The sequence below is a fragment of the Chiloscyllium punctatum genome, chromosome 22 (assembly GCF_047496795.1).
Source record: "Chiloscyllium punctatum isolate Juve2018m chromosome 22, sChiPun1.3, whole genome shotgun sequence".
Lineage (NCBI taxonomy): Eukaryota > Metazoa > Chordata > Chondrichthyes > Orectolobiformes > Hemiscylliidae > Chiloscyllium > Chiloscyllium punctatum.
The window spans coordinates 65,508,609-65,526,725 of NC_092760.1; the positions used below are offsets into that span (position 1 = coordinate 65,508,609).

Consider the following 18,117-nt stretch of genomic DNA (forward strand, 5'->3'; position numbering starts at 1 on the left):
GTTGATGGGATAAAATGAGGGCTCATCTCAGACCAGGTAATGTCCCACTTGGTGAGTAAAATCATCAATGCGCCCAAATGTCAGAATCTATAGTGTTTGCCAGATTTGCTCATTAACCATGTTCTGTATCCTGTGCCATAATACATGTTCAGTCTCAATGATCGTGGATACACTCAAAGGTTAGAACTTCAGCTACTCACTAACCTCCAGATGGAGCAGCAAAACTTCAGCACCTCTGTCTTTGCAGTCAACAGTAATTTAGATGTCTCTTTAAGTTATCTGCCTCACCTAAGATTGATAAAGGCATAGTGAAAGGCAAAGACTTAGCCAGGGTGAATTCCCATTTTGTTAATTATCCAACCACTGTGAACAGAACAGGTTATGAAGAATTCAAACCAATTGCTGTTAAAGCTGAAAATGTGTTGCTGGAAAAGCGCAGCAGGTCAGGCAGCATCCAAGGAACAGGAGAATCGACGTTTCAGGCGTCAGCCCTTCTTCAGGAAGCGCTGATGCCCGAAACGTCGATTCTCCTGTTCCTTGGATGCTGCCTGACCTGCTGCGCTTTTCTAGCAACACATTTTCAGCTCTGATCTCAGCATCTGCAGTCCTCACTTTCTCCTCCAAGTGCTGATAAACCCAACGTTGTTCTTTCATCCCTTGAGGAGATTAATATATCCCAAAGTGTGAAACATTGATGATGGCAGAGGCAATACAAAGGGTCAAAGTGGTAATCAAAGGGAGAAGGCAGGTTCATTCCTTGACCCTCTCACACAACCTCCTACCCTCAACCCATCATATCTACAACAAGACTCATTCCATAGAGTGTTCATGCTACAGATCATCTTTGAATCTGCACTTTCTGAAAGATTGACTCCTCATGGGGAGCAGAGGCTGGTGACATTCACATATAAGACATTCAATACAACTTACCAGGAAGAGGATTTAAAGACTGCAATTTGATGTTTTGAGTTCTATTCATGTAAAATGCTCAAAGTTCAAACTTGCAGTTAATATTAACATAACACTTTTGCAACAGGAGGAAGTCACTCGGGTTTTCAAGCTTATTCCAGCATTCAATTCCTTGTTTTTACCTAGTTCAATTAAACTGTGTCTGATTAGACCATATTGATTTCTCTGCCTTCGCTCCATAACTCTAATACTGTAATAAAGTTCAAACTACTTTCAAAGCATTCAATATTCATAATGGCCTTCAAGCAACACCACTGGACACCAACGATAAGAAGAAATCTGGAGTTCCATTCTATGATGTAATGGGAATGGTTAAACTTCAGTATCATGTCATGGTTTATTTGGAATCATTTACACAAGAGTAACATCCAGGATTTCACAGATCAGAGTGCTGACTCCATCATTTAAGACATGATCAATATATAAATGCAAGTTAGAATTCAAACTTGTCCAACTGCCAGTGGAAAATACAGATTTTGTTCGATAGTAGGGAACAGTCCATATCCCAACTGCCAAGGATGGTAAATGGACTGATCCTGTATCACTAAGTGGTCCGTCAATGGAGAGTGTGATGATCATCAGAACACTTGTTTGCTCAGGTAGAGAGAGGAATTGTATCATTGTACTCTATTCGGATCGAAGCTTAAAACCATTGAGTGCCAGGTTTCCACATGATCAGATTAGGAGCCGCACGTAATTGCTGGTTATCATAAATCACTCGCATCTTACAATTCCTGTGCCCGTTCTGCTTTTCTTGTCAGCTGATGGCTGAAGTTTTCCGGTGGAGGATGCTACAGGGAATGTACAGCAAAAGTCTGCAGTTGAGCTTCCTCACCTATTGTCGCTTTTTTTCCTTTGACAAGTCTGTTTTTTTGCACATCTGTTTTCAATATATGCATTGACCACCTCATAGGAAATACACAGGGGTCAGTCAAAGTCCTCCCACCTCCACCAATGTAGTAGTCTTGTGCTAAACATTACACTCAATGACATTATTAGAATAAGACACGATGTATGATGGTGCATTTTCAGACGCATTCCATTGGGGAAGCAGTCGAATGATCTGATTGATCCACTTTTCATGGCTTGAAACAATTGGCCCGAATCCGCAAGGTGATTTTTTTTTGTTGTTAGTTCCGTCCAGGGGCTAATGACATTTGTACTGGTTGAGGTGAATTCAATCCAACAAACTAGAAATTCCATCGCTGCTCTGGCTCCCGTGGGAAGCTATGTTGTCCAGGCTCTTCAGAGGATAACACTGCAGAGTGCTGCTAAACCTGGAATTCAAACATGCCAGTCTGTTTCTTGGCCAGCTTTGCAACCTCCTCCCTGATGGCCTTGACCAAAGCAGCGGTGGAGATGTTGGTGTAGGAGGTTTCGGAGGACTCATTCTCTGTCAAACTCTGCTGAGATGCAGCGGTGGACGGAGTCTGAGCTTGCTCAATACACCGAGGTGGATTTGAAGGTTGCGTCTGACTGTACTGCCGATGGGGAGAGCTGTGTGGATACCGAGCATGTGAAAAGGCTTCAACGTATCCAGGGAGCGTTACCTGAAGAGCAACAGAGTTGATCATTCAACACAATTTAGGTTACAGTTAGACTGAAATAATCCTATAATCATCTTGTCTTACATGAGGTACAATAAAGGTTCAACAGATAAAACCCTGTGGTGAGAGGGTGGTTCTATGAGGAGAGAGCGAGTCAAATGGGTCTACCTTCTCATAGGAGGTTTTGAGGAATGAAAGATTTTATTGGGAAGATACAGAATCCTTAAACGACTCTGACAGAATAAATGCTGAGAAGCTGTCTGGAGGGTAGGGAAATAGGGGCCATAATCTCAGGATAAGGGGTTAGTCATTCAGGATTAACATGAGGAGAAATTTATAACTCATAGGTTTGTCAATCCATAGAATTTTTCAGCCCAGAGAGCTGTAGGTGCTCAGTTGCTGAGTATATTCAGGTCTGAGATGGAGAGAGCATTGGTCATTGATGGAATGAGGAAATAGCTGAGTAAAGTGAAGTTGAGGTAGAAGGTCGGCCATTATCTTACTGAGTGACTGAGCAAGCATCAGGGACCCAATGGGGTCTGCTCCTATTTCTTACGTCAGATACAAAAAAAACATCAAACATAGCACTGCCACGCCAAGAAAAAGAGACCGAAACATCTACTCCTACTTGGGTTGGAAGAAGAGTCAGGTAAGGGCATAGGAGGTATGTGGTGATGAGGGACATTTGAAGATGCTCAGAATTTAGGCTGAGGCTCTGCTGGACTCTGTCCCTTCCAAGGCAACCTCTGAGGGAGTGGAGGAAAGATGGGTGCTAGATTTGAGCCTTTGTCTGACGATCTCTTGTGAAACCTCTGTAGCCAGCAGTATCACTGTACGCAGGAAGCAACTGGACTCATGCTATGCTGAGCCAGAGCTTGGGGCCCACTGTTCGAACTCAAATAGTAAATCAATCAATCTCTGGGAGGAATCCATCACTTCTCAAACCCAGAATTGTACGGCAACGGGAGAAAACTTTGGAGGAAAAGCTCCACATGAGGATGTTCTGACACAATTTCATCGTGCCCTCAGGGCAGGTCCTTCTATTCCCTTTCTCTCTCATGTCTATCCAGGTTCCCCAGTGCTATTTAGCTCAAGAACACCTTCTGATGGTGAGATTCTCATAACTAGACAAAAGTGAGGACTACAGATACTGGAGATTAGAGTCGAGTGAGTGGTGCTGGAAAAGCACAGGTCAGGCAGCATCCAAGGAGTAGGAGAATCGACGTTTCAGGCAAAATGTCCTGATGAAGGGCTTTTGCCCAAAACGTTGACTTTCCTGCTCCTCGGATGCTGCCTGACGTGCTGTGCTATTCCAGCACCACACTCTCGACTCAGATTCTCATTACTGTCTGGGCAAAGAATTTTCTCCTAAATTCCCAATGGATTTACTAGTATCTGCTTTATATTTAAGGTCTTGATTACTCCGAGCCTCACCTTGTGAATTTCCCAGCTTCCTGGTTCTCGTCTCCATCACAAAGAGAAACATTTTCTCTAAGTCTACCCAATCAAACCCCTTTGTAAACTTAAAGATCTGATGTTGCTCAGCTTATTCAGCCTATCTTCATTATTATAACTTCTCAGTTCTAATATAATTGAAAGGGTTCAGAAAAGATTTACAAGGATGTTGCCAGGGTTGGAGGATTTGAGCTACAGGGAGAGGTTGAATAGGCTGGGGCTGTTTTCTCTGGAGCATGAAGGGGTGACTTCATACACATTTATAAAATTATGAGGGGCATGGATAGGATAAATAGACAATGTCTTTTCTCTGGGATGGGGGAGTCCAGAAATAGAGGGCATAGGTTTAGGGTGAGAGGGGAAAGATATAAAAGGGACCTAAGGGGCAATGTTTTCATGCAGGCGGTGGTGCGTGCATGGAATGAGCTGCCTGAGGAAGTGGAGGAGGCTAGTACAATTACAGCATTTAAAAGGCATCTGGATGGATATATGAATAGGATTGGTTTAGAGGGATATGGGCCAACTGCTGGCAAATGGGACTAGATTAGATTAGGATATCTGTTCGGTGTATTCTAGTTAGACTGAAAGGTCTGTTTCCTTGAATGACTCTTTCTTTAACTTCTCCAATGATCCTACATCGCTTGTGCAATCTTTTGTGAAACCTACAAAATTCTAACAGGGCGAGATGGGGTAAACGCTGGAGGAATGTTCAGAACCAGGGTCGCAGCATAAAGTGTAAAAGGTAGGCCATGTTGGACTGAGATGAGGAGAAATTTCTTCACTCATAGAGTGGTAAGCCTATGGAAGTCTCTGCCACAGAAAGTGGATGAGACCAAAACATTGAATGATTTCAAGAAGGACTTAAATATAGTTTGAAAGGGATTAAAGTGCATGGAGAGAAAGCAGTAAAGGGAATTGAGTTGAATGATCAGCCATGATCATAGTGAATCATGCATCAGGGTCAAAAGTACCAAATGGTCTACTCTTGCTCCTATCTTGTATATTTCTATCTAATACAGTAATCAGAATTGTTCACAGTACAGGTAGACAACCTTTTATCTGAAATCCCGAAATACAAAAAGCTCCAAAATTCGAAGGTTTTTTGTGAAGTTTTAATCTCATCAACAAGGTTCTTTGGTGTGTAAACAGTTAACCCAATTCCACACCCACTCGATGTGTGTCACTCAGATGTGACGTAGGGTGGTGGGGGGGAGTGGGGGGGTAGGTGGGGGGAACCCAGCACGAGCAGGCCTCAATTCTGTCTTAGGCCCTGTTACTCACAGAGTCTGCTGTTTGGTAAGATTTTTTTTAAAAATATCACCGTTGAGCCATCACTTATTCCGAAATTCGAAAAATTCCGAATTCCGAAAACCAGCTGGTCCCGAGCATTTTGAATAAAGGATTGTGTACCTGTACTGTGAAGTGTGCTTCAACCAAATTTTGGTGCATGGTTAACATAGTCTCCATTTCTCTGCCAACCTCAACACTAACTTCCTGCCCACCTACCACTTGAGAATAAGATTATGAATCAGGTCATCAAGGTTACTTCCATTACTGTTTTAGTGAGGTCAGAGCCGATGTTGCTCAGTGAACACAGGAGTGATGGGTGACCAAACCTTAAATGTGGGTTAGGTCACAGGCAGTAGGGTTTTCTTTAAAGTGTGGAAGCTGGGTGACTCATTAGGTGAACATTGCCGTATTTGAGTTGACACATAACAGAAGCACCTCCATAGAAAGGTTTCCATTGCAAGTTGGCAGAGGCACCACCTGGTTTATCAGTGGCTGGTCTACCAGCCACATACTTCATTAGAAAACTACAAAGTTTCTCTTTTGTCACCTTCCCTGCTCAGCCCCTGATTCGCCTTATACATTGCTGCAAGACTTTAAACATTCCCTAATAATGGCTTCTTAATCTACCCCACCTAAGGAGAGCACGCTCAGCTCACCATGTAACTGGAGTCCTTTGTCCGTGTGTCCCATTCCAGGAAACATTGCCCCAGGTCTTTCACACACTTCCGAGAGTGTGATTCCCACAATGGGACACAATGCTCGGCTGAGCCTAAGCTGTGATGGAGGAAGTTTCAGCATGCATACGTACGTTCTCTGCCCACTGGGCCTGTGCTTCTCCATCTCCCACGTACGGGGTCCAGGCATGATTGCGGTAGGGTGAAGGAGAAGGGATGAAGTAGTTTGGGAATCCGGGTCTGTTGGCTGGTATGGCATAGACTGCTGGCACTGAGCTACCTGCAGATCCAAGTGAAATAAAACATTCAACATTTCAGATATTCATCACAACTCCGGTCATTCAACTCTTCAGTTTCTGACCCCATGGGCAGAATTGTCCTGACCTTTCTCCCCAGAAAGTAGCGACCCTGGCATGATCAGAAAACTTGGGCCAGCCCCCAGGGTCTTGATGATGCTGACTGCAGGCTTCCAAGTAGCACAGGTTCCTACAGCTGGATGCAGTAAGGGTGGAGTGGAATTGGAATCAGGTATTGTGGGCCACTGCTTGCAACAGTGGCTGAAACCCTTTACTAAAATAATTAGTGAGCAGTTAAAGGAGGTAAGAGCATAAATTCCCTGTAGCACCTTGAGCAATGACCCAAAATAATTTACACCCAATGAAGTAATGCTGCAATGTAGGAAGCATGGGAGTCAACAGTGAACTGCAAAGATCCACCACAAAATAAGATGCTGATACTGGATGGGACTGCACTCACCAGGTTCAATTCTTATACAACTAGTCATACCCAAAGTATTTCTTGCAATCATATCTCTTCTTACCCCTGCACTTGAGTGTCCCTCCAGGAATCTATCTTGAGGCACCTGCACCCTCCCCCACTCCTTGTTGTTCACACATATATGGGGTGACAACAGCCAGGTCTAGCTCACAACCATCCCTCTTAACTCCTACACTGTTGCTTGTCTGATATCCACTGTCAGATGGGCAGAAAAATCATCCAGTTAAATACTGCAAAGACTAAAGTAAATACTGCAGATTTTGTTTCCCAACCATGGATTCTCTCTCGCTCTCTTTGGCATATGTCTGAATCTGAACCAACATGTTTTCAACTTTGCTGTCATATTTTACCCTGAGATAAGCTTCCAACCACATATCATTAAGACTGTCTACTTCCACCTCCATCACACCATCATATTCTGCCTTTTCCTCAGCTCATCTGCTGCTGAAATGTATAATTCCTTTGTTATTTCTATACTCGACTATTCCAGTACACCCCTGACTGGTAAACAGGGTTCTAGTTCTTCCTTGGGTTTAATATGCACATCTTTCCTCTCCTGGTCCCGACTTGCACTAAATCCTATTATCCCAGCACTACTGTGCACTCTGGCCAAGCTTCCCACTCAGTTGAACAACACCCCAATGTAAAAACATTCAATTTTTCTCACAGCTCTCTGACTCAGTGTTCCTGTAATCCCACTGCCGTCCCATTGCTCCACCCTTGGTAGACATTGCTTGGACCGTAAACTGGCTTGCTGTGTTCTTCCAGCCTCCTGCTTGGACTGTAAACTGTGACATTCTCTCCCGAAACCTCTCCGCCCTATTATCACTTTCTCACCTCCTGTACGCACTAGATAATAATTAGCACTTCAATCATGCTTTTGGCGATCTGTCCTTCACTTGGAGGAACGATTTCTTCCCACTCTGAGGGGGACGGAGAAAGAAAACTCACAACATCAGGCAACTTACCGCCTGGGAACAATAAAATCCGATCACGGGTTCCCAGGCCAGCCAAAATGGGTCAGCCTTGATGTTTTAGCTGGTGGGTGGGACCACAGCCTCTCTGTAAAATTGAACTGTTGAGTGTACATCAAAATTCAAGAGTTTTGGGGAAAGGACAGGAAAGTGGACGTGAGGAATGTCACATCAGTTGAAATCCTATTGAATTGGGGAGCAGGTTTGAGGGGCCAAACGGCCTACTCCTATTTCTATTTCTTACCTTGTGTAATGAGCAAGGGATATAGAGTTTTTTTTTATTGAATGGAATTTAGAAGGAGGGAAGGCAATCTTATTGAATCATACAAGACTCTGTGGGGGCCTGACAAGGTCAATGCTGGAAGTATGTTTCATGGGGAAATTTAGAATTAAGGATGACAGATTAATGTGATAGTCTTCAATTTAAGACAGAGATCAGGACCTTTTGTTTTCTCTCCTCTCAGTGGGACAGTTGACTTCAGAATTCTCTTCCACATAGAGCCTGGGTTCTTGAATACATTCAGTGCGGAGTTTGGCAGATTTCTGATTGACGGGAGAGCCAAGGGTATGGGAAACAGATAGGAAAGAAGAGTTAAGGCTTAAATCAGATGAGGCCAAATGAATGGCAGAATTAGCTAGATGGGTCAAATGGTCTACTCCTGCTCTTACTTTTAATAAGCTTAAATCTCTAATCTTGAACCCATGACTTTCAAACTCAGGTTAGCTGGATCGGTCATAGCAAAGTGCCATGTTGGGTCCAGGAATGTGCAGGTTAGGTGAATCAGTCATGGTAAAGTGGGGTTGGCTGTCTCTGGGTAGGATGCTCTTCAGAGGGTCAGTGTAGACTCAATAGGCTGAATGGCCTCTTTCCACACTGTAGGGATCCTATGGTTCTATGAAATGGCAAAGTACCCAGTTAGTCACATTTAGGCTGCCTGGACAATTCAACAGCTTTTTATTTGTTAGATATTGTTATCTGGCACCTGCATGTGAGCAGATTTACTAAATTTAACTTTCCAAGTTGTCGCCATCGGATTTAAATCTGTGACTATCAGTCTGCTAATTCAGTGCAATTACAACAAAGTTGTTACTCCCAAATGATAGGTAAACAATCTTGCAAAAACACTTCATTGCATTCTGCACAATACATCATCAGGATATTTTATTTCTGTGTTCTAACTGCTTCCCACACACAAGATGCAAATGATAACAGTGGTTGTTTATTCCACAGGTCCCACAAGCCATCGACTTCTCTAAATTAAGTTGCTGATCTGATTAAGGCAGTTAAATGTTAGAAGGACTTTGTAGGATGGGGCATGGAGATATGGAGAGAAAGTGACATAGTGTTACCCATGAAGATGAACACAGAATTTTTTCCCCCACACAAAGGGAATTGGAAATCTGGAACTCATCACCCTGAAAGGCTGAGGTGAGGTGTTAATTGGAGACTGTTGAATATTAGATTCCCTACAGTGTGTAAACAGGCCTTTCGGCCCAACAAGTCCACACCGACCCTCCGAAGAGCAACTCACCCAGACCCATTACCTTACATTTACTCCTGACTAATGCACCTATCACTATGGGCAATATAGCATGGCCAATTCACCAAACCTACACATTTATGGACTGTGGGAGGAAACTGGAGCACCTGGAGGAAACCCACGCAGACACGGGGAAAACGTGCAAACTCCATGCAGACAGTTGCCCAATTTGGGAATTGAACCCGGGTCCCTGGCACTGTGAGGCAGCAGTGCTAACCACTGAGCCACCCGTGCTGCGGTCAGTCGGTAGTTAATGGGGTTTGAGGCAGGAGAAGTAATTGATCCAAATGCATGGGTCAACAGTCACAAAAGGCCAAACGATGTTGTGAATGTTATATTAGAATTTAAAAAGAAAATCACAAAATAAATCCTCTATACAGAATAATTCCCACCCTGATTCTAATTAAAATCATTAAGAAAATGTGCAGTTTGGGGAAATTAGTTTGCTTTGACCACAGGACAGGCCAGAAAATGATCTTGTCCTCATCACCAAACCCACGCCCCTCTAACCCCAGCTGTCCATTTTCTTTTTGTTTAATTCATTCATGAGAACGTGAGCTTTGTTGGCTGGGCCAGCATTTATTTGCCATTATTTGTTGCTTATGAGAACTCAGGAATTCATCTTTAGTTGCACAGTTGCTTGCATTCTGCAGATTTTACACTAGGTGGCAGGCTAAACCACAAGTTGACATTTCTCCTCAGCAGTGTTATCTCGTTTTAAAATTTATAATCGGCTCAGTAAAAGGTAAACAGGGCATCAACCAAATAAGGATCACGTGGATAATTTGAGGCTTGGTGAGCATTTCTGACCTTGTATTAATACCACACCAAAGCACAAAACTGACATTCTTCCTGGAAAGAGAGACAGAGTGCCAAAATGTTTCACCTTGAGGCATTAAGAATGATTCTCTGATTTGCAGCTAAATGACAGGGCAGGCAATTTTGGTGACTAATCAAGAGAGCTTGGTAAATCACCAGCCAACCGGCTTGTTAAGGGCCAACCAGTGAGTGTCTCAGTCTTCGACAACGGAGCCCCATCATGCCAGAAGTTTTCAAAGGCTGGTTGCCTCTAGGCCCAAAAGCACAGAACTAGTCTTCAGGAGATTATTGGTTTTCTTTTGCATCTCGCGGAGTGGGGTCTGAGGGGAGAAGGGTTCAGGCAGGATGGAGAAGGGACAGGCGATGGTTAAAGGTGTATCCCTCCAATGCCTCCAAGGAAAGTCACCTGTCTGTTACAACCTAAGTGGGAAGGTTGCCATGGTTTCCCAGTCTGGAAACCAGTCACTTTTTTTGACTGCCAGGAGCATGGCTAATCAGGGAACAAGCAAGGTATATCCTTAAATAGTTGTTAATTGGCCACTTAAGGGCCTTAATTTCTGGCGAGTCCATAAAGGTCCCCAGTGGACTTTCTTACACAGCACTTCATTGGTTCGGATGGAAAGGGGAAGGTGAGTATTTCTCCACGTCCGACTCACTAATTATTTTGCCTTTTCGTCATATCCTGGGAGGGGAAAATCACACCCGCCAGGATAACTGTTAAGAACGCCAAGTTTCAAATCATCGCAACAATTTATACTACAATAGATTCGGGGAACAACTGGTCGGCTTATACATGCATTGCTTCTAGGAAGTATAAACCAGCCATGTTGTGAGTTCAACTCATCCATTCACATGGAAGAGCTCACTCTCCGCAAACAAAAGGAATATGTTCCTGCTTTGTGCCTTGTGAAATCTCAGTGAGGGCTCCCGGAGTCTGGATGTCCCCATGGCTTCCTTCATGGCAATGCCTTGGTCAATCAGAGTCAACTTCACAATTAATCAGCACCCCCTTTCCTCCTGTTTTGTGATCATTTGAAACTTGGTATTCTTGTGTCTGTCCTGATGAGTGCAAAGTGAAATGCCTCACCAACAAGTCTCTCTCTTCAGGAACATTCAAGTTCAATGTGAAGAGATTGCTCTTGATCATTAGCACGTGGCTGCTCTGTGGGATCTTGCCATGCACGTACCCACTGGCACATTTCTTACATTATATCAGTAACTGCACTTTGATTAGATTAGATTAGATTAGATTACATTAGATTACTTACAGTGTGGAAACAGGCCCTTCGGCCCAACAAGTCCACACCGCCCCGCCGAAGCGTAACCCACCCATACCCCTACATCTATATCTACCCCTTACCTAACACTACGGGCAATTTAGCATGGCCAATTCACCTGACCTGCACATCTTTGGAGTGTGGGAGGAAACCGGAGCACCCGGAGGAAACCCACGCAGACACGGGGAGAACGTGCAAACTCCACACAGTCAGTCGCCTGAGGCGGGAATTGAACCCGGGTCTCTGGCGCTGTGAGGCAGCAGTGCTAACCACTGTGCCACCGTGCCGCCTTTGATAGCACTTCATTGGCTAAAACGTTGTATTGTGAAGCGTGCTACGGAAATGAAGTCTTCCTTTTCCCATGCCAATAAAACATTGCAAGATGGGCTGATCTCACTCAAAGATAACACACTCTCAGGCATCATTTGGGTCATAAATGCATGGCCTTAATTGTTATCATCTCCCTTCTGCAGCTTCCCTCTTCAGGCAGTTTCAGATAAATTTCTCTCTAAATTCTAACACCCTGCAGAAACACAGTTTTTTTGCGTCAATTTTTTGACATTCCCATGAATGTGTGGCCTAAAAAGCTAAAAAGGTCTTTCAGGAATACTGTTACCCTTGGAGGAGAGTTCACTCTTAACCTCCAGATTGCTTCATCACACTTCAAAGCCCTGACCAACTAGCATCACTGTATCTCTCTAGGTACCATTGGCAAGGACATTTGCTGCACAAATCTGATGAGTCTAACTCATACCTCAGAATAAACTCCAAATACCTTCCAACTGGCTAATTCCTTTTCTTCTGATTTTTCTTATTTTCCCTGCTAGTTTTGGCAGCCTCCAAAATTGCCATTAGGATTCCACTTACACATCTACTTTATGAGCCTTCATTGTATTCTGTAATCTATTCAAGCTGTAGCACTTTGATATGTTTCAGCTTTATAACTCTCTCTTTCTTTCTCTATCTCCCCCACCTCCTCCCCGCCCCTCCTTCCCCTTCTTGTGGTCACAGATTCTCCAGCACATGATCATTTGCTATCAGAGAAGTCACTTTCAGACCCAATATTAAGTCTTGCACTACCTTTCAAAGGTTAGCTCCCTGAAAGTGTAGCATGAGATAGAATCACAGGAGACCATTTGGCCTCTCAAGTCTGTTCTGATACAAAATTAATATATGCCTGGCCTGTGTCTTAATTCCTTTTTTCCCCTTGCTTCTGCACCCTTGAATATTTTTGCCTAACAACATGTCAACAGACTCCGATTTAAATTTTCAATTGACAACCCCGGGCTGGGCATCATTTTGGGGGAGTTCCAGATTTCCACTAATGTGAAAAAGTGCTTTCTGATATTACTCCTGAATGGCTGAGCTCTAAGTTCAAGGTTACACCTGTTTGTATGAATTCATTAACTTGAGGAAATAGTTTCTCGCTACCCTATCAATTTTATTCATATCATAAAACATCTCAATTGAATTGCTCCATAATCTTCTACACTCAATGGAATACAAGTCTAGTCTGCACAACCAGTCTTGATAACACAAATGTGGGAATACTTAGAGGCAATATTTCATCATATAATGGGCAATGTGCACAGAGAAGCTAACCTGTTTGGATACCAGGGTTGTTAGAACAGCAGCCGGAGGAAGGTATGTGCAAGAGTGCCCCGCTTTCTGTTCTGGGACAAGAAACAGAGATTGGGACAGTTCCCGGATCCTGAACTTCCCCTTGTGGGAGGGAGGGGTTGGGGGGGGGGGGCGGGGGAGCAGTCTCAGTAGGGATTACCAAGTGACATTGCCTTTACTAACTTGAAGACAGACTCTCATCTGACTAATGACTGCATGCAGACTTGACTCGGTTGATCAACCAGAACAGTTTCAATCTGAGGGCAGCAGCAGGCTGCAGTGGGAAGTTAGTTTGGGAAAGGGTCAATCAGCAGACAGACAGAGAGACAATCACCATCACTGAATGATCTCTGGATCCACCTTTACACAGACAAGTACAAAGAGAATAGCTCACATCTGAAGACACAAACTGTTCCCCTTCAATGCAGGGAGCTGGAAGCTGACTAGTACATTCCAGTGTTAACTGGACTCAGTTGGAGTTTTGATGAACCTGATCGGATACCCACCACACACATGTGAGGGGTAGCAGGGATGGATTGGGACCTGTTCAAAAGGCCCACAGCAGGGATTGAGCAAGGGATTCAGCACAGCGGCTGGTAGGATTAATATGTGGTCCCACCCGCCCCGATCTCAAACCCAGGGTCATAAAATACCAGACCAATAATGATATTCAAATAGCTGATACCATCCTTCAGACAACTAACAAGACAGTACCTCAACGTAAGAGTCATATTGGACTTGAAAACCTGTGTTTTCTCTCTCCAGATATTGCTGGACCTTCAGAGCTTCTGCTGTTTGTTTCAGATTTACAGCATCCACAGTATTTTGCTTTGATGCCCTCAAACTGGCATTCACAGGCCTTACCTGAGTAATTTGTGATTGGTTGTTCTGCAGCGACAGTGGATCTGGACACGGGTACATAGGAAGCTTCATGTTGTGATTGATCTGCACTGTGACTCTCAACTGTTCTCGTGTTATTGTTATTTTCTGATGTCCAACTGCATCAGAAACAGAACAAGTCAGAGAGATGTTTCTTTTCTTTTTTAATGCTGCATTACCTTTTATAAATGTCACATTTTGAGCCAAACCTGGGAAGTTGCATTTCCCAAAGTTAATAATCTCATAAGAACATAAGACATAGGAGCAGAAATTAGGCCATTCAGCCCATTGAGTCTGCTCTCCCATTCAATCATGACTGATAAGTTTCTTAACCACATTCTCCCACTTTCTCCCCTTAACCCTTGATTCCCCTTGACAATCAAGAATCTATCCCTGTCTTAAATATATTCAATGATCTGGCCTCCCCAGCCTTGTGTGGCAGTGAATTCCATAGATTCCTAAATAGTTCTATGTTCTAACTGCAGTCACCAAGGAAAGATATGGAGAAAATGGCTCAAAATAAAGGCTAACAAGTCTTCAGGCCCTGATCCTAGCATCCTGAAGGAAATGGCTGCTGAGATAGCTGAAGCATTTGTTTTAACTTTTACATCTCCAAGGTTCTGGAAAGGTAACTCGTCCATTCAAGTGAGGAATGGGCAGAAAGCAGGAAACTAGAATATCTGTCACAGGTATACGCTAGAATTTATTATTAAATAAGTTGCAGCAGAGCACTTAGAAAATCTTAATGCAATCAGGCAAAATCAGCAAGGCTTTGTGAACAGGAAAACATGTTTGACTAATTCATCACAGTCCTTTCCAAAAGTAACAAGCAGCATGGAATAAAAGGAAGCCAGTCGATGTGGTATATTTTGATTTCCAGAAGGTATTTGACAAGTATTTCACCCTATCAAAGATTACTACACAAAATAGGGACTGGAATAACTTCCTAACATGTATAAATGAGTGGTTAGCAAACAAGAAGCCAGTAGGCATAAGTTTGTCATTTTCTAGTTGGGTGTTGGAAGCCACCATTTACAATTGATAGTATTGACTTAGATAAAGGAACCAAATGTATGATTATTAAATTTGCAGATGACGTAAAGGTGGTCAGGGAAGTAAGTTGTAAAGAGGTCTGAAGGATTTTAGATAGGTTAAGTGAATGGAGTGGGCGACAAATAGGAAATGAAGTGTAATGTGAGAAAATATGAACGTGTTCAATTTGGCAGCAACAATAGGAAAGTAACGTATATAAATGGTGAGAAATGACCTAACTCTGAGGTACAGAGAGATCTGGGTGTCCTGGTAGATGGAATGGTGGTATGCAGGTACAGAAAGTGATTCGGAGGCAAATGAAATGGTGTCATTTATTGTAAAGTGGTAGACAGCAAAGTGGAGACCACAGGCACATCAGCCACGTGCCTCTTACATGGGACAGTGGGCTCGTGGGACTGAACCCAAGTTCATACATTCCTGTAGAATGCAGCTCAATGTCTTTTTTTAAAAAGAAGTGCTACATAAATGTTGCTTGTTAATAAAAGGTCTCAATACATTACCGTCTGAGGGATGTAACTGCTACAGGAGCATTTCTGGGAGGAACAGGTGGTGGGGATCCGACAGACATTTCTGGAAGTTGCGAATACCTATAAGCCTAGAAAGAGTTCAGAATGAAATTGTCAGCTAGACAGTTTTTACACAATATTCAAATGAGCTCAAAGCATCTTCCTTTACCTTACAGTCATTCATTAAAATTCTTATCAATTTCTCATTCCATTCACATCCTCATTGCTTGGAACACAGGAGGCCATTCTACCCCTTGAGCCCGTTCTGCCATTCACATGATGATGGATCTGCGCCTCAAATCCGCTTATACCCTCTATGTCTTCATCTAGTAAAACACTGCGGATATAAATCTCGAGAATTTCCAAAGATGCTCAGCATTCACAATCAGTTTGGGAAGAAAATTTCACATTTCCTGTCAACATTGCATGGAAAAGCGCATCTTCCTTTTATTTTGAAACAAACTAGATCCAACTTTAAGATTGTGTCCCCGTTGTTCTGGATTGCCATCACCAGAGAGATTCATTCATTTGTCTCTACCCTTCTGAATCCATCTGCCATTTCAAATTCATCAGTTGACCATCAATCAACATTCTAAAGTCAAGAGGAATACAGCCCATCCACATAGGTGACAATAAAAGCTTTACTCTGCACAGAACAATGGTTGTAGTGTGGTGTCAAATAATTTTGCAACAATGTCTCCTTTAAATGTCCTTCAATCAGCAGCTGGTCAATGAGTGACTTCCTTTATTTAAAAGTAAAAAGATCATTTTTTTGCATATACTGATTCAATACGGGTAATTAGATATAATCACAATTTCTGGCACTTTTCTTGCCATAATACTTAATTTTACATTAATTATTGTGAAATAAAGTTTATTAATGTTTCTAAGCTTCCCTGCAGTACAATGCTGAGATGCTGGGATGGAGCATCAGAGACAGAGGGGTGACTTATACAAAGTCTTTTCCCTGGGGTGGGGAGTCCAAAACTGAGGGCATAGGTTTAAGGTAAAAGGAGAAAGATATAAAAGAGACCTAAGGGGCAACTTTTTCACACAGAGGGTGGTGCGTGTAGAGAATGAGCTGCCAGAGGAAGTGGTGGAGGCTGGTACAATTGCAACATTTAAAAGGTGACTGGATGGGCATATGAATAGGAAAGGTTTTGAGGGATATGGGTCGAGTGCTGACAAGTGGGACTAGATTATTTTGGGATATCTGGTCAGCATGGATGAGTTGGACCGAAGGGTCTGTTTCTGTGCTGTACATCTCTATGACTCTAAGTGCTTTAGGATCCCCCATTGGAGGGAGGGTGTGGAAACTTACAATAGTACAGGTCAGTGTAAAATTTTTGAGGTGTCAAGAGATCTGGTGGTCATAAATGTAAGCAATGAATAGAAAACAGCTTTCAAGTCCAAATAGGGCTTTCAAAAAATATCAGTTAAGCACCTCCTTAAAAACTGGATATATTTTAGAAGCCCCCTGATTTTTTTTCCAAATAATCAAAAGCTGTGCTTTTATTCCAAGAAATATTATTAAATACAAGCGCCAGTGAGTCATGGAAAACTGAAATATGAAATTGCAACGTTGTTTTCCAATCCATCCATGCCGTTGCCCTTCTCTATCCAAGTAACCTCCTGGATTTGTATTTTCTGTTAACTCTGGCCTCCTGGACATCACCGATTTTCAATCTAGATTTTTAATCTAATTTAAGCTGCAACTTCACTTACCTAGTCCCTAAAATTTGGAATTCCCTCCTCAAATCTCTATGATGTGGGTTTTTTCCGTCAGCAGAATATAGTACCTGGTGTGGTAATGTGTAACATGAGAAACTAACTGTGGAGAGCGTGGCATTGAAAGATCCAGTCAATTTTTATTACAGCTGGCTATTGTACAAACTAAATTACATTCAGTGGCACCGAAATATCTTGGCTCGCATTACCCATTCAAGTAAAAATGAGGACTATGCTTCTAGTAGCATGGCATGCTTTAAGTAATCCCAGTTGAGATGGAGGCGGAAATCCTTGAAGCTATCATGTCGCATATTATGATACAGTGATGATGCCCTGAGCAAGTTTCTTAAAAGGACTGCTGATCTACTGACTGAGACAGAAAAAAAAACATTCTACACCTCGCCCACTTCAAAATTTTGCCCTAAAACTTACCTCATTGACATGGTAGGGCAAATGGCCTCAGTTGCTCAATTTATTTGTGCTTTAAAACTCTGTGAAACATCTTGGAACATATTTTTATATTCAAAGGCACCCTGTACAGGCAAATAGCTGTAGACCAGCAAACAGCAGCTGCCTGCCTGACAAGACTCCTTCAAGATATCAGGTCCACAGTTTCAAAGACAAAGTCTGAGGTGTTCACTGGTCACTTGCATTGTGTTCATGAAATGGATCATTGAAAACAAAAAATTCATTATTTATCAATTCTCATGGGAGCAAAATCCATAACACTTTTTTTTCTTTTGCTCATTTACTGTGTTAAAATCAATGAAGTTAAGAGCTGGTTTAATGATTATTTTTCAGCCCTTCAATCAGTACACTATTGTGATTCTAAACTTAAGATGAATAGTCTCCTGGAATCGATACCTTACCCAGAAATAGGAGGACACTTGGCCCCTCAAGCTTATTCTGTTTGATCACAGGTTGATCTGTATCGCAACTCCATATGTATGATTTAGATTTGTGATCTTTAATATCCTTACCTAACAAAGACAAAGTTTTTAGATGCCT

At 42.7% G+C, this 18,117-nt stretch overlaps 1 protein-coding gene across 4 annotated transcripts in view; it reads right to left on the reverse strand.

Moving 5' to 3' along the window:
- Window positions 1-574: 574 nt before the first annotated feature.
- Window positions 575-18,117, reverse strand: part of kiaa1549la (KIAA1549-like a) — a 258,786-nt gene continuing 241,243 nt past the window's right edge. For all 4 annotated transcript variants that reach the window (XM_072592550.1, XM_072592549.1, XM_072592552.1 and 1 more), the window contains 4 exons: window positions 15,376-15,470; window positions 13,808-13,941; window positions 6,070-6,215; window positions 575-2,519 (listed from right to left, as the gene is read on the reverse strand). In XM_072592550.1, coding sequence (XP_072448651.1) covers window positions 2,241-2,519; window positions 6,070-6,215; window positions 13,808-13,941; window positions 15,376-15,470 — 654 coding nt within the window. In that variant the 3' untranslated portion in view covers window positions 575-2,240. The remainder of the gene's footprint in view (window positions 2,520-6,069; window positions 6,216-13,807; window positions 13,942-15,375; window positions 15,471-18,117) is intronic.